Below are 14,482 nucleotides of genomic sequence, written 5' to 3' on the forward strand. Positions count from 1 at the left end.
GAGGAGCTACATGACAACGAGCAGCAAGTTCACAAACTACCAGAGGGTATGTGGCAGCAGTGGGAGTTGGAAGACACAAACTATGAGAGGAGCGATAACATAAACATAGGAGCAATACACCTGGCGCTCACCTGGTAGAATAAACAGTATACTGCACTGACTAAAGGTAATTTAAACCAATTCCGATGCTTGCTCGAAGACAGGGCAGCACGTAGAATCATACTAACATAATCATAATTTAAACAAACAGACAAAAAAAATAGCTATTTTGGGGGGCAACCCCCTCAACCCCCCCCCCCCCCCCACCCCCCAGATCCCCAAAGGGGCAGATTTTATTAATGCCGTGCACAAACTTTAGTCACAACACAACTAATATCACTTGTGCCAAATTTGGTCACAATCCCATCATCGCTTTCGGAGAAGTTTCAAGTGTTTACGGATGGACTGACTGACTGACTGACTGACTGACGACGCGCCATCGCATAAGCTCCCCTGGACTTTGTTCCAGGCGAGCTAAAAACGAGTAACGATGCCCTGGCTCGGAGAGGAATGGAATGGAAACGTACTTCATAGTTCATTGAAATACTTTTACGAACATAATACGATAGCTTTCTTTTCTTGGCAAAAAGGTCCGTGCTGCCCTGATGAGCAAGCACACACAGACTGCGAACCACCTGATTTTGTGGGGAATACCGAACAAGAGGGATTTCAAGATGTGAGCAATACGTACCGAGGTCCACGGGATAGATGTGTGTGTTTACATCCAGGATGAGGTCCATTTTGAACGATTCGCTCTCACAATGGAGACGAGACACTGCACGCAGCACCAATGTGGACACCTATTAAAGATCCACTTATAGCCCAGCAGATATGTGAAAAAATTGTGCTTTTGGTGATACAAGCATGAAATTTTGAACACTGATAGAGCATACTACTAGGAAGATTTTTGGATATAGGGGCATTCAAATCTTTTCCTAGGGACAAAATGGCGGCCATTTTAAAAATGGCCGTTTACGGATAATAAGATACACAGTACCGATGTCTATAAAACTAGATTTACTTATTGCTCAAGCACACCTATGATGTTTTTTTCACGTAAACAGGTTGTAAGATCATAATTAAATGTCAACAAACTCACATAACATTTATTTGGTCCTTATTCTTTACAAAAATAATTACTTTTTGAGCTATTTTGAGCAAACTCCAGAAACACAATGGAAATGAAGTGAAAATGCCACATTAACGCTGTGGAAGTGACTTTCACTATAAAACAGTCTACAAAACAGTCTTCCACATGTTTGTGTATATGTAACAGGTGTGTTATTCCTCCTGTATACTATCGTGTGCACTCCCCTGCACAGTGACACAGAGCTGAGCACTGGAGTGCGGCCTTAACACACTTGCACTGTTTCCTGCAACCCTTCTTGCATCCACATCTAATCAATTGTCGGCATGCCTCAGTTGCCTCTGTGAGGGTTGTCCAATATATCCCCCAGCCGTTATTACTCTGTTTCCAACCCCATTCACTTGGCGATGGGAGCTCAGGTGCGCAAATCATCATCTGGCCCCAACAAAAGCCGGCTTGGTAGGCAGCTCTCTTGATGTGTTGTCTGAGGGCTTCTTGCGTTGGTGGGATAGCCTCTATTGATCTACCAGTCTGGGTGAAGAGATGCTTGCGGGCATCGTTAACATGTTCCTGGCTGCTTGTTCGATCGTAGAGCAGAACAACAAAACGCTCCAGTGGATCCATGTTGTCATTTGCAGTTGAAATGGTTGGTGTGGCAGCCAGTGCGCAGAAAGCTGAGGTGACCTCATCATAGGCTTTCCATGTTTCCCATGCTGTTTTCTTCCCCCTTCCGCCGAAGCAGGACACGGTGTCACACCCAGTGAAGGCGTGGAAGAATGGCAACCCTCGGCACTTGTTTGGTCCCAGTGCCTCAGCCATCTTGTGAGCTGCCAAGTGCCTGAAATTCTTCCCTGTGCCAAAAGCAACCCAGAGTTCATCGATGTCAAGATATCCAGTTGCTGCCACTGCAAGGATCAAAACATCTGTGTCCACTGTGCGGATTGACACCTTGGTATAGCCCTGTCTGACTGCATCTTGGACATGGAGTAGTATCCTTGTATCTGCCTCCTCGTGACTACACGGGGAAAGACCAGTAACATCTCGTGGCTGTGTACAAAAAACTTCTTTGTGGTTTGTGGTGACGATTTGCTTGTCAGTCTCAATGTTTGCTATCCTCGTTGCTAGAAAGTCAAACAACTCCACCTTGTTCTCGTCTATGCGAAGGAAGGCCTGCCAGTTTCGAGGGATGGAACTAGATGGCTCAACTCGTCTCCTGGTGCCTTTACCCCTCGTCTTCCTGGTGTCGGCTTTCAAACTGTCTGGGAAATATTCATCCCAGATAATATCAACCCTGCTCTTATTTTGTATCTGAGATGTGATGTATGGCAAGAATACTAGTGATGCATACTCAGAGAAGGTCTTCGCATTACGAGGTGCCAGCATGTTCACGATGGCTGCTCCATCCAGGATCATGACTTCAACAGGGGGGCTTACATCATCATTTTCCCGTGAGGTGATCAGATCTTCTAAGCACCCAACCAGATCAGACTTGGTTCCAAGCCGGATTTTGCCCATTTGTGACAATGCAGGGGGACAAGCTTGGTTTTCATGTGCAAAGAATTCATCAAGATCTCCATTCCGTGTCTGGGATGCAATAAACAGCCTGGAGAACAGAACGCAGTCATTCTTCAGAGATACCACCTTCAACTCTGTTCTTGACTTCTCTCTGACTGGGGGTCGGCTGAAGAGAGGGAGATTGTTTCTTTTTATTGGGTCAGTGATAGGCTTTGTCTGATGTACAAGCCTCTCGTTCACATATGTGTCATACTGTTCTTTTCCCAGCTTCTCGATCTGGTAAAGGGTGTTGATGACTGCTGGGTCTGCCAGGTCTCTGCTGTCTAGCACCAAGAGATCTTTGCTGTCGTCACAGAATGGGTTCCCCATCTCTCCTATGACACGGGTGAGTGCTCTCACATCTCGAGCAAAGGCTACCTGCGTGTGCTTTGTCTGTTCATGGTGTTTTAGTTCAGTTTTCCTAATTCTTTTTTCTGTTGTGGCCTCGAACTTATAGATCAGTTTGGCCATCTCTGGACCAGACACCATCCATCGGCGCAAAGCTGCAGCATTCTCCGTAAGACCTACAGCCCCTCCATCACCTTTCACCAATGCATTATTTTGCTCGTGTGCCTGGTCTAAGGCTATGGCAGAGAATGCACGTGTAGTCTTCTTCATGGTGAAGTTTCCTGCCAGAAACTGTGCGTATACAGTTGGATGCTTTGTTGCAAGTGTCACCATGTCGCGCAAGTGAACTGGGATCCACCTGGCATAGTTTGTATGTCCCAAGGCGAAGAACCATGGTACAAGCTTGGTCAGAGCATCAGTGTACAGTTGGAAGTTTCCTTCACGGACGGATCTCACATAGATCAGGACTGCCAGTTCTAGCTGCATAATTAGGAACCAGAACTGAAACTGTGGACTTGCATTGGCTTGTTCACCGCACCAGTCATCTAGTGGTATCGTATCCTGTCCCTCATCTAGTCCACTGGTGTACTGGCTGTAGGCTTCCTTCAGGAGAAGATAGAGAGTACTGGCTGTGACTTGGTGTGCTCGTCGTGTGCGTGTCACATGGGTCACTTTCAGGAAGGAATCAGCAGTACCACTTGTAGCAACCCCTGCAAGCATCAGAACGCCTGTCCACCCACTGCTATCCAGAAGGTCACCGAGGGTTTTCCATGCTGCCATCTCAATATGGAGTCCACCAAAGACCATGACGAAGTGATCTTCTCCGTGTGTTTCTGGCCATCTCCATTGGATCTGTTTGGCAAGTGTGTACAGTGGCTGATCAAGTGTGATTACAGGGATCTGACCTGGATTCAGAATATCGATTGCTTTCTTGATGACATCCATGGAGTGACGAATCATTGCCACAGATTTTGCCTGGTCATAGAAGAGAGGCAGCAATGAAGTTAAGGCCACACTACACTCTGGTTCTTCTGGAATAGACTGCTTGCTGGCATGGTATCCAGCCCATGATACTGTCTCGTCTCCCTTAAGTGGTGTGTCAGATAGCACTGTCTTCTCCATCTGCTCCAGCCACCTGTCAAAATGCAAGATAATGAACACAATTAAGAACAAACAAGTCCACACAAGTTAACAAGTCTTGGTTATTTAGGTACACATATAACTGTCCACAGTTCAAACACAATAATCAGTTACCTGTACTAGCTCTCCAAGTGCTATACCGTGATTGATATCATCTTGTTCATTCAGTGTTGTGCTTGTGGCCCTTGCTTTGTTATAAAGTGACACCAGACACTTCACGTGGTACTGTGCATCTTGTGCTATAAGGTCACCTGCACTCAGTTTAGCAAGAAGTGCCTGATCTCCTAGTTTCAGGGCAGCTGTCCTGACATGTTTATCGAGGTCGAAGGTGGAAGCTTTTCGCAGAGAATTAGTACCCGCTGGTTTGTCACAAAAGAAACACTTTTCAGGCTGTGGCTGTGTGTGGTCTACATGTACTCTGTGACGGGTGTACTTCCTTGAGACACTTGCGGTTTCTTCACTAGACGTTTCTCTTTTTTGTGCCCGATGCAGTTCAGTTTTGTTGTATTTCAGTCTGCATGAATCATGCCACTTAGCCTTGTGGCTCTGGAAGGTTGACTGGATACCTTCACCATCGTCCAGGCGGGACAGTTCTAGAGATTTTGGCAGGCAGCCCATCTGGCTGAAGGTGAGGAGATAATCTGCAAGAGTTTGGTATCCGGACCCTGTGGTTCGCTTGGAATCAGCTGGACAGGCAAGGGCCTCATCGGTGACCTCCTGACATAACACACACTTCTCCCAATCTGTCAGATAAGGCATGTTTGTTCCAGATGTACTAGGGCTTTGGGGGTCTAATAGCTTGAAATTTTTGTTGGCCATTGTCAATTAAGCATTATCCACCACCACCATCCAATCAATATACAAATTGGGAACCAAATCTAGGTAGCTACTACAGTCAATGAGCGAAGGTGCAGTGCAGTCGAGTTATCATCTGAAAAAGAAATACATACATTATTATCATAAATATAGTAATTCGCTTTCGTAACTTTTCACTAGCCTTGCATTGTTCCTTATAGTCACCTAGTCTATGATAGGAAAGTTCATAAAGCTACATCAAAGTTGTTCATATAAAGGTATTGAACCAAAATTACACCCAGGAGAAATCAGATAGTCATGCAAAGTTAAATAATTAAACCGCTAGACCAGTCCTGTCTATTGCAATGGTAAACCATTTGTTCTGCCCCTTATAGGCCACCGTAGATTCCAATTTTGAACCCAGTATGAAGGTATTGCATAGCATGTACATGACAATTTATAATATGCTCATTACATTGTGTTTCAATAGCAGCACAAATGACAAGTCTGAAATAATAGGTAAATATGTCCTTCTTAGCCGCCATTTTGTAAAATGGCCGCCATTTTGGGCCAAGGAGAAATCTGGAATGCCCCTACATCCAAATTTCACTGTAAGGGTATGCCCTAACTGTGTGCCAAGTTTCATGCTTGTATCATCAAAGGCACAATTCTACCACAATTCTTCACATATCTGCCGGACTATTACGCAAACTCGTACATGAGAAAGTTTATTGAATTTTCCACAAGAAGGTCCAAATAATCAAAGAGAACAATTCTCTACACATAGATATTGCATACTTTTAGGAATGCGAGAGAGGGGTAAATTAATAAATGTCACTTCACGGGACGGGGGGAATGCACTGCCCACAAGGACTCCACCATATACACTGCCAAACAGGCCTGAGACTCAAAAATGTGTAATGATGGAGGAAAGACAAAGATCAATTACGACTTGGATCACATTGAAAAGTGTGACTACAAACTCACTTCAACGCAAACACCTCTCACACACACACAGGGGGTGGCAGTGGGGGTGACGCTGGGGGTGGCTTTGGGGGTATGGGTGGGGGTGGTGCTGGGGGTATGGGTGGGGGTGGTGCTGGGGGTATAGGTGGGGGTGGTGCTGGGGGTATTGGTGGGGGTGATGCTGGGGGTATAGGTTGGGGTGGTGCTGGGGGTATGGGTGGGGGTGACGCTGGGGGTATGGGTGGGGTGGCAGTGGAGGTACGGGTGGGGGTATGGGTGGAGGTGACGCTGGGGGTATAGGTGGGGGTGGCACTGGTGGTATGGGTGGGGGAGGCAGTGGGGGTATGGGTGGGGGTATGCACAGACAACACATCCACAGAGAATCCTTAGCAGCGTTAGCTCGAGGCATTAATACTGTAGAGTGTAGACTGTACAGACCATGGCGTAAACTGACTAAACCGCATGTATTAAACCAGGTAAACAGTGCAACCAATGTAATCCACGCAGACCACACAAACCATGTAAACCGCATGTAAACCATGTAAACAGTGTAAGCCATGTGATCCATGCAGACCATGTAAACCATATAAACCATGAAAACAGTGTAACCCATGTAATCCCTGCAGACCAAGTAAACCGTGTAAACTGCAAGTAAACCACGTAAACAGTGTAACCCATGTAATCCATGCAGACCACATAAACCATGTAAACAGTGTAACCCATGTAATCCATGCAGACCACATAAACCATGTAAACCGCATGTAAACCACGTAAACATTGTAACCCATGTAATCCATGCAGACCACATAAACCATGTAAACCACATGTAAACCATGTAAACAGTGTAACCCATGTAATCCATGCAGACCACATAAACCATGTAAACCGCATGTAAACCACGTAAACATTGTAACCCATGTAATCCATGCAGACCACATAAACCATGTAAACCATGTAAACAGTGTAACCCATGTAATCCATGCAGACCACATAAACCACGTAAACATTGTAACCCATGTAATCCATGCAGACCACATAAACCATGTAAACATTGTAACCCATGTAATCCATGCAGACCACATAAACCATGTAAACAGTGTAACCCATGTAATCCATGCAGACCACATAAACCATGTAAACCGCATGTAAACCACGTAAACATTGTAACCCATGTAATCCATGCAGACCACATAAACCATGTAAACCGCATGAAAACCATGTAAACAGTGTAACCCATGTAATCCATGCAGACCACATAAACCATGTAAACCGCATGTAAACCACGTAAACATTGTAACCCATGTAATCCATGCAGACCACATAAACCATGTAAACCATGTAAACAGTGTAACCCATGTAATCCATGCAGACCACATAAACCACGTAAACATTGTAACCCATGTAATCCATGCAGACCACATAAACCATGTAAACATTGTAACCCATGTAATCCATGCAGACCACATAAACCGCATGTAAACCATGTAAACAGTGTAACCCATGTAATCCATGCAGACCACATAAACCATGTAAACCGCATGTAAACCACGTAAACATTGTAACCCATGTAATCCATGCAGACCTTGTAAACAGGGTAACCCACACAAGCCAGTGTAAACAGTGTAACCCATGCAATCCAGTGTAAACAGTGTAACCCATACAGGCCCTGTGCTTGTCTGATGTCGAGTGCTGTGCTTGTCTGATGTCGAGTGTTGCGTTTGATTGATGTCGAGTGCTGTGCTTGTCTGATGTCGAGTGTTGCGTTTGACTGATGTCGAGTGTTGCGTTTGACTGATGTCGAGTGCTGTGTCTGATGTCGAGTGTTGTGTTTGTCTGATGTCGAGTGCTGTGTGTCTGATGTCGAGTGCTGTGTGTCTGATGTCGAGTGCTGTGTCTGATGTCGAGTGTTGTGTGTCTGATGTCGAGTGTTGTGTTTGTCTGATGTCGAGTGTTGTGTGTCTGATGTCGAGTGTTGTGTTTGTCTGATGTCGAGTGCTGTGCTTGTCTGATGTCGAGTGTTGCGTTTGATTGATGTCGAGTGCTGTGTCTGATGTCGAGTGTTTTTTTTTTTTTTTTTTTTTTTTTTTTTTTTTTTTTTTTTTTTTTTTTTTTTTTTTTTTTTTTTTTTTTTTTTTTTTTTTTTTTTTTTTTTTTTTTTTTTTTTGTTTTGTTTTGTATACAACATCGAGGCTCGTGAAAGAGCGAACATTAATCACACAGAAAGACAAACAGACACATAAAACAAATAACATCGGGAGCGGTAGACAAGATGGGGAGAGAGGGGGAAGGACACAAACACAACATTTGAGAGCAGGGACCGAGAGACATGGAGACATCGAGAGATCTGTGGGAGGGAGAGGGCTTTGGGGGGGAGGCATGTGAAGGGGGGGAGGCATGTGAAGGGGGGGAGGCATGTGAAGGGGGGGGGGGGTGGGAGAGGTATAAACATATGGACACTGCCAGGATTTCCAGGAAATAAGTTGGAATTTCAAACAAGGTGGATCTGGGGTGAATTAGTGGGGGTAGAAAAGATCAAGGTTATGGATGGGGGAAGATAAGAGATGGTGGTGAACAGCTGTTTTAAAGACCTGGAGGGAGGAGAGGGATTGAAGGGAGTGTGGGAGTTTGTTCCACAGGCGGGAGAAAAGAGGAATGAAAGAGTGAAGGTGAGCAGAGAGCCGAGATTTCGGCAGTTTAACCATCAGAGGGTTGCTGGCAGATTGTGTTTGTTGTGTTTGTCTGATGTCGAATGCCGTGTCTGATGTCGAGTGTTGTGTTTGTCTGATGTCGAGTGCTGTGTCTGATGTCGAGTGTTGTGTTTGTCTGATGTCGAGTGCTGTGTGTCTGATGTCGAGTGCTGTGTCTGATGTCGAGTGTTGTGTTTGTCTGATGTCGAGTGTTGTGTCTGATGTCGAGTGCTGTGTCTGATGTCGAGTGTTGTGTGTCTGATGTCGAGTGTTGTGTGTCTGATGTCGAGTGTTGTGTGTCTGATGTCGAGTGTTGTGTGTCTGATGTCGAGTGTTGTGTGTCTGATGTCGAGTGTTGTGTGTCTGATGTCGAGTGTTGTGTGTCTGATGTCGAGTGTTGTGTGTCTGATGTCGAGTGTTGTGTGTCTGATGTCGAGTGTTGTGTTTGTCTGATGTCGAGTGCTGTGTGTCTGATGTCGAGTGCTGTGTCTGATGTCGAGTGTTGTGTTTGTCTGATGTCGAATGCCGTGTCTGATGTCGAGTGTTGTGTTTGTCTGATGTCGAGTGCTGTGTCTGATGTCGAGTGTTGTGTTTGTCTGATGTCGAGTGTTGTGTTTGTCTGATGTCGAGTGTTGTGTTTGTCTGATGTCGAGTGTTGTGTTTGTCTGATGTCGAGTGTTGTGTTTGTCTGATGTCGAGTGCTGTGTGTCTGATGTCGAGTGCTGTGTGTCTGATGTCGAGTGTTGTGTTTGTCTGATGTCGAGTGTTGTGTTTGTCTGATGTCGAGTGTTGTGTTTGTCTGATGTCGAGTGCTGTGTGTCTGATGTCGAGTGTTGTGTTTGTCTGATGTCGAGTGCTGTGTGTCTGATGTCGAGTGCTGTGTGTCTGATGTCGAGTGCTGTGTGTCTGATGTCGAGTGTTGTGTTTGTCTGACGTCGAGTGCTGTGTTTGTCTGATGTCGAGTGCTGTGTGTCTGATGTCGAGTGTTGTGTTTGTCTGATGTCGAGTGTTGTGTTTGTCTGATGTCGAGTGTTGTGTTTGTCTGATGTCGAGTGTTATGTTTGTCTGATGTCGAGTTCCTGTGTTGTCTGCTCTAGTCTATCTGAATGTGAATGAGCCTCTTCCATGAGGCTCCCTTTACCGGCTCCAGTCACGTGTGCATTTTCGCGCCACCAACACATGTCTTTTGACACATTTACACGAAAGGTCACACATGACAGGTCGGGCCCTGTGTCTCCGTCATACTGCCTGCGTGGGTGGTTTGCCATTGCCTTCCCAACGGTAGTTTTGGCAGGAATACGTAGTATAGCCATGCTGCCGGTAATAACTTGCCTACTCTTCGTGAAGGACACCGTGGGATGTTTACGTCCATCCGAGCGACGGTACATACAATGACGTATCACCATACCTGTGGAATACCTGGATTGTGTGTATCTGTCGGCCATTCTGCCAACTCCTCACAACCGTACGGTACGTTAAATTAAAAGAAAGTTAAACATATTGATACAGCCATGCTGACCAGGAATGAGTACACCTGCACACACGCATCACTGATTTAGGACAAATCCTTAACTTTCTGCGCTTTGTTGGATAAGAAAGCAAAGCTCCCTCTCTCTCTCACCTCTATCAAACTTCTTTCCCTCCGGATCAATGTCTTTTACGTCGAATATATCCTCAAACATGATTCCCGCCATGATGCACACCGGACGAGCGAATCTCAAAAGGAAATGACGTCACTTGGCGATGCAGAATCTTACAGGAAATGACGTCACTTGACAATGCAAGGACGCGATCCGAATCGTACAGTTTCTTCAGTTTTAATATCTATTTCGACACAAGTGTTGTGTAAAGGAACAATACTTCGTTTATTAATTTAAAATCTGCATTTGCGGAAAGAACTCCATCACAATATCCGCTGTGACTGAGACGCTCATTGGCGGAAAAGTATAAGCCACCGGAAGTTGGTCGCCATCGTGCTTCCTGCTTTGCTCTTGCCGATTTTTGGTCGGGAATCATTTGGTAACAATCGGACGAAAGAAATTGTCACCATGCCGTCGTGTGCGAGCATAAACTGCACCAGCCGCAGTGTCAGGGGCTGTGGCAAGACCTTCCACGCGTAAGTGAGACCTTTGTGAAAAGATTTCTTATTGCATATTATTAATATTATATAAAACCTGTCAAACTGAAATGAACCCACAGCTTCACCGGTTTGTATGAAATAAACCCAAAGCGACGAACACGTGTATTCACATCATTTAGTTCACTTTTGATACAACTGTTTGTAATAATAATATAACATAACTTAGACTTTCCGAAACGTAAAAAGGTAACCTGTCACGGGAGAAGGTCATAAAAAGAGGTGCAATAATAATAATAATAGGTGACCGCGTCTCCTCATCGCTTCTCTCTTTCGTGGGGAGTAAGATGGCGGCGGTTTGGCTTCAACGACGCGCAATGTCGGCCGGGGTGTTCTCACTATCGCCCTCCCCCACTCTTCCTCCTCACGTTTGTACTGTAGCGGCTGCCGCTGGGGTTACACAATCGCCTTGCACCTATCAAGGACGCGGAGCGATCACCAGGCCGGGCTCGTCCAGGACGCCCGGGCAGGCCCGCGCTCGACTTGCCAGGCCTCGGTCGGGACGCCCGGGCAGGCTCGCCCTCGGCTTGCCAGGCCGCAGCCGGCCCGCGGGGCCACGCCCCCTGGCGCCAGGCCTGGGCAAACCCCCTGGCGGAATAGATATATATTGCCGACCGTAAAACGTTTTTCCCAGAGTGCCTGAGTGTTTGATTCTAATAAAGCAGCTCAGATGAATTCAAGCTTTTTGTCGCGTCCATTCTTTCGATCGACGTGGGAGCCACAGCTCCTTCATTGGTGACCTATCGACATGGACACGGCAGTCGCCCTTAAACTGCCTACCTTCTGGGAGGCTCACGCGGCGGTTTGGTTCGCACAAGCGGAGTCCCTGTTCGCCCTGCGAGGCATCACGGCGGACGACACCCGCTTCCACCACGTGGTCGCTGCGCTCGGTTCAGCCACCGCAGCCCGCGCCCTGAGCCTCCTCGAGAGACCGCCAGCCGCGGACAAATACGGCGCGATTAAGAAGCTTCTCCTCGATGCTTTCGCCCTCCCAGCGGCGGAACGCGCACGGCGCCTGCTCGATTTGCCGGAGCTCGGCGACACGCGCCCTTCCGAGCGAATGGACTACATGCTTTCGCTGCTCGGCGAGCACTCTCCGGCATTCCTGTTCCGGGAGCTGTTCCTCCGTCAGCTGCCTAACCCGGTACGCCTCGCCCTGGCAAGCACGACGATCACAGATCCCCGGGCCCTTGCCAGAGAAGCCGACAAAATCTCCGCCGCGGGACAGCGCATCGCAGCGGCGACATGGGACCCGCCGCCGCCTGATGCACCATCCATGGCGCCCGAGCACCCGGCGCGTTCGACGGCCGAACTGCCGACGCAATTGGCGGCCGCTATACCGAGCCGACCACGTTCAGCACGACGTCCGAAGCCTCCACCCGACCAAGCGTGGTGTTCCTATCATGCCAGGTTCGGACAGAAGGCCCGGACATGCCGACCCCCGTGCACCTTCGGCGGGTCGGGAAACGGCCAGGCCGGCGTTCATTACCTGCCATGAACGCCGGCCACAGTCACACGGGCAACTTACTGTTCATCACGGATAAAGCGTCCGGACGGCGCTTCCTGTGCGACACCGGCGCCCAAGTGAGCGTCATGCCCGCCTCTGACCAGGACAGGCAATCCGCGGTTTGCGGCCCCTCCTTGGTTGCGGCCAACGGATCGACTATCCGCACTTTCGGCCCGCGCAACGTCACCCTCTGCTTCGGCGGCCAACGCTTCGCTTGGACGTTTGTAACCGCCAACGTGCCCATGGCTCTGCTCGGCGCCGACTTCCTCTGCGCACACGGACTGCTGGTGGACGTCCAACGGCGTCGTTTAATCAACGCTGAAACCTTCAGCTCCCTGGTATGCACATTGAGCAGCTCCGCGCCGACCGAGCTGGCATGCACCGTCCCGGCGGCGAACGAGTTTGCTCGCCTGCTCGCGGAGTTCCCGGCCCTCACGCGGCCGACGTTTTCGGCCGTCGCAGTACGGCATGGGATCGAGCACCACATACCAACCACGGGCCCGCCGGTCTACGCCAGGGCCCGCCGCCTCGACCCAGCCAAGCTTGCCGTTGCGAAGGCCGAATTCGACGCGTTGGAGCACCTCGGCATCGTGCGGCGCTCCGATAGCGCGTGGGCCTCGCCACTGCACATCGTGCCAAAGCCGGGGGGTGGATGGCGCCCGTGTGGCGACTACCGCCGTCTTAATGACGCTACAACACCCGACAGGTACCCGATCCCGCATATCCAAGACTTCTCCGCCCGTCTGGCGGGACGGGTCATTTTTTCAAAAATTGATCTCATACGGGGATATCACCAGGTACCTGTCAGGGCGGCCGACGTCCCTAAAACGGCAGTCATCACGCCGTTCGGCTTATTCGAGTTCTTGCGGATGCCGTTTGGTCTCAAGAACGCGGCTCAGGCGTTCCAGCGCTTGATGGACGGCGTGCTGCGTGACCTGCCGTTCCTTTTCGTTTACCTGGACGACATCCTCGTCGCCAGCACGTCCCGGGCCGAGCACCTCCTCCACCTCCGAACACTGTTCGGGCGCCTCAGCGAGCACGGCCTCATCGTCAACCCGGCCAAATGCCACTTCGGCACGACGGCCGTTGATTTTTTGGGCCACCACATCACCAAGAACGGGGCTGTGCCGCTGCCAACCAAGGTCGAGGCCATCACCACTTTCCCGCGTCCCCGCACCATAAAGGCCCTGCAGGAATTCCTGGGAATGGTGAATTTTTATCACCGCTTCGTGCCCCGCGCTGCTCAACTCATGCGGCCCCTCTACGAAGCCCTCCGGGGCAAGCCGGCCAAGCACGACATCGCCTGGTCCGCAGCAATGGATGCGGCCTTCCAAAGCTCAAAGCGGGCCCTCGCCGACGCAACACTGCTCGCTCACCCGGTGCTCAACGCTCCCATCGCCCTCACCACGGATGCCTCCGACTACGCGGTGGGCGCCGTACATGAGCAATGGGTGAACGGGGTTTGGCAGCCACTCGCTTTTTTCAGCCGGCAGCTCCGGCCGAACGAGCTCAAATACAGCACGTTTGACCGGGAGCTCCTCGGTCTACACCTGGCCGTCCGCCATTTCCGCCACCTCCTGGAGGGCCGACCTTTCACGGCGTTCGTCGACCACAAGCCGTTGGTTTACGCCATGGCCAAGGTCACGGAGCCATGGTCGGCCCGCCAACAGCGCCACCTCTCCGCCGTGTCGGAGTTTACCACGGACATCCGGCACGTCGCCGGCAAAAACAACGCCGTGGCCGACTGTCTTTCCCGGGCCAGCGCGAACGCGGTCCACCTGGGCGTGGATTTTGCGCTCATGGCGGCGGACCAAACCACCGACACCACGGTGCAAGCCCTCCGGGCGGCGGACACGGGCCTCCGCCTGGCCGACATCCCCTGCGCGGACACTGTCCTGCTCTGCGACGTCTCCCAAGGCCGGCCTCGCCCCATCGTGCCCGTCACCTGGCAACGCCGCATCTTCGCCTCCCTCCACGGCCTTTCCCACCCGGGCCGGAAAGCTTCCCAGAAGCTGGTGTCGGCGCGTTTCGTCTGGCACGGCCTTCGTCGGGACGTCCGCGATTGGACCAGCGCCTGCACCGCCTGCCAACGGGCCAAGGTCCACCGACACACCCAGGCCCCGCTGGCACCTTTCACCGTGCCCGAACGACGTTTCGACCACGTCAACGTGGATCTGGTGGGCCCCCTTCCCCCATCACGAGGGTTCACACACCTGCTCACC

At 49.9% G+C, this 14,482-nt stretch overlaps 2 protein-coding genes across 5 annotated transcripts in view; one reads left to right on the top strand and one right to left on the bottom strand.

The window, feature by feature from the left end:
* LOC137416241 (DNA-directed RNA polymerases I, II, and III subunit RPABC3) overlaps window positions 1-14,482 on the bottom strand; it is an 890,838-nt gene that overhangs the window by 35,895 nt on the left and 840,461 nt on the right. The window contains exons 1-2 of one of the 3 annotated variants that reach the window (XM_068101777.2): window positions 10,238-10,361; window positions 731-814 (exon numbers count right to left, since the gene is read on the bottom strand). The exons of 1 other annotated variant lie outside the window; for it this stretch is intronic. In XM_068101777.2, the coding sequence (XP_067957878.1) occupies window positions 731-814; window positions 10,238-10,310 (157 nt within the window). In that variant the 5' untranslated portion in view covers window positions 10,311-10,361. Of the gene's footprint in view, window positions 1-730; window positions 815-10,237; window positions 10,364-14,482 lie in introns of those variants that run through there. One more of the 3 variants, XM_068101779.2, reaches the window with a different exon arrangement.
* The window catches only part of LOC137416240 (uncharacterized), a 45,051-nt gene continuing 41,113 nt past the window's right edge, over window positions 10,545-14,482 (top strand). Inside the window, exon 1 of one of the 2 annotated variants that reach the window (XM_068101774.2) lies at window positions 10,545-10,732. Coding sequence is in view for 1 of the 2 variants with exons in the window: in XM_068101773.2 (XP_067957874.2) it covers window positions 10,665-10,732 (68 nt within the window). In the remaining variant the exon portion in view is untranslated. The remainder of the gene's footprint in view (window positions 10,733-14,482) is intronic. The other variant, XM_068101773.2, reaches the window with a different exon arrangement.

The sequence above is a fragment of the Myxine glutinosa genome, chromosome 1 (assembly GCF_964187855.1).
Source record: "Myxine glutinosa chromosome 1, kmMyxGlut1.1, whole genome shotgun sequence".
Lineage (NCBI taxonomy): Eukaryota > Metazoa > Chordata > Myxini > Myxiniformes > Myxinidae > Myxine > Myxine glutinosa.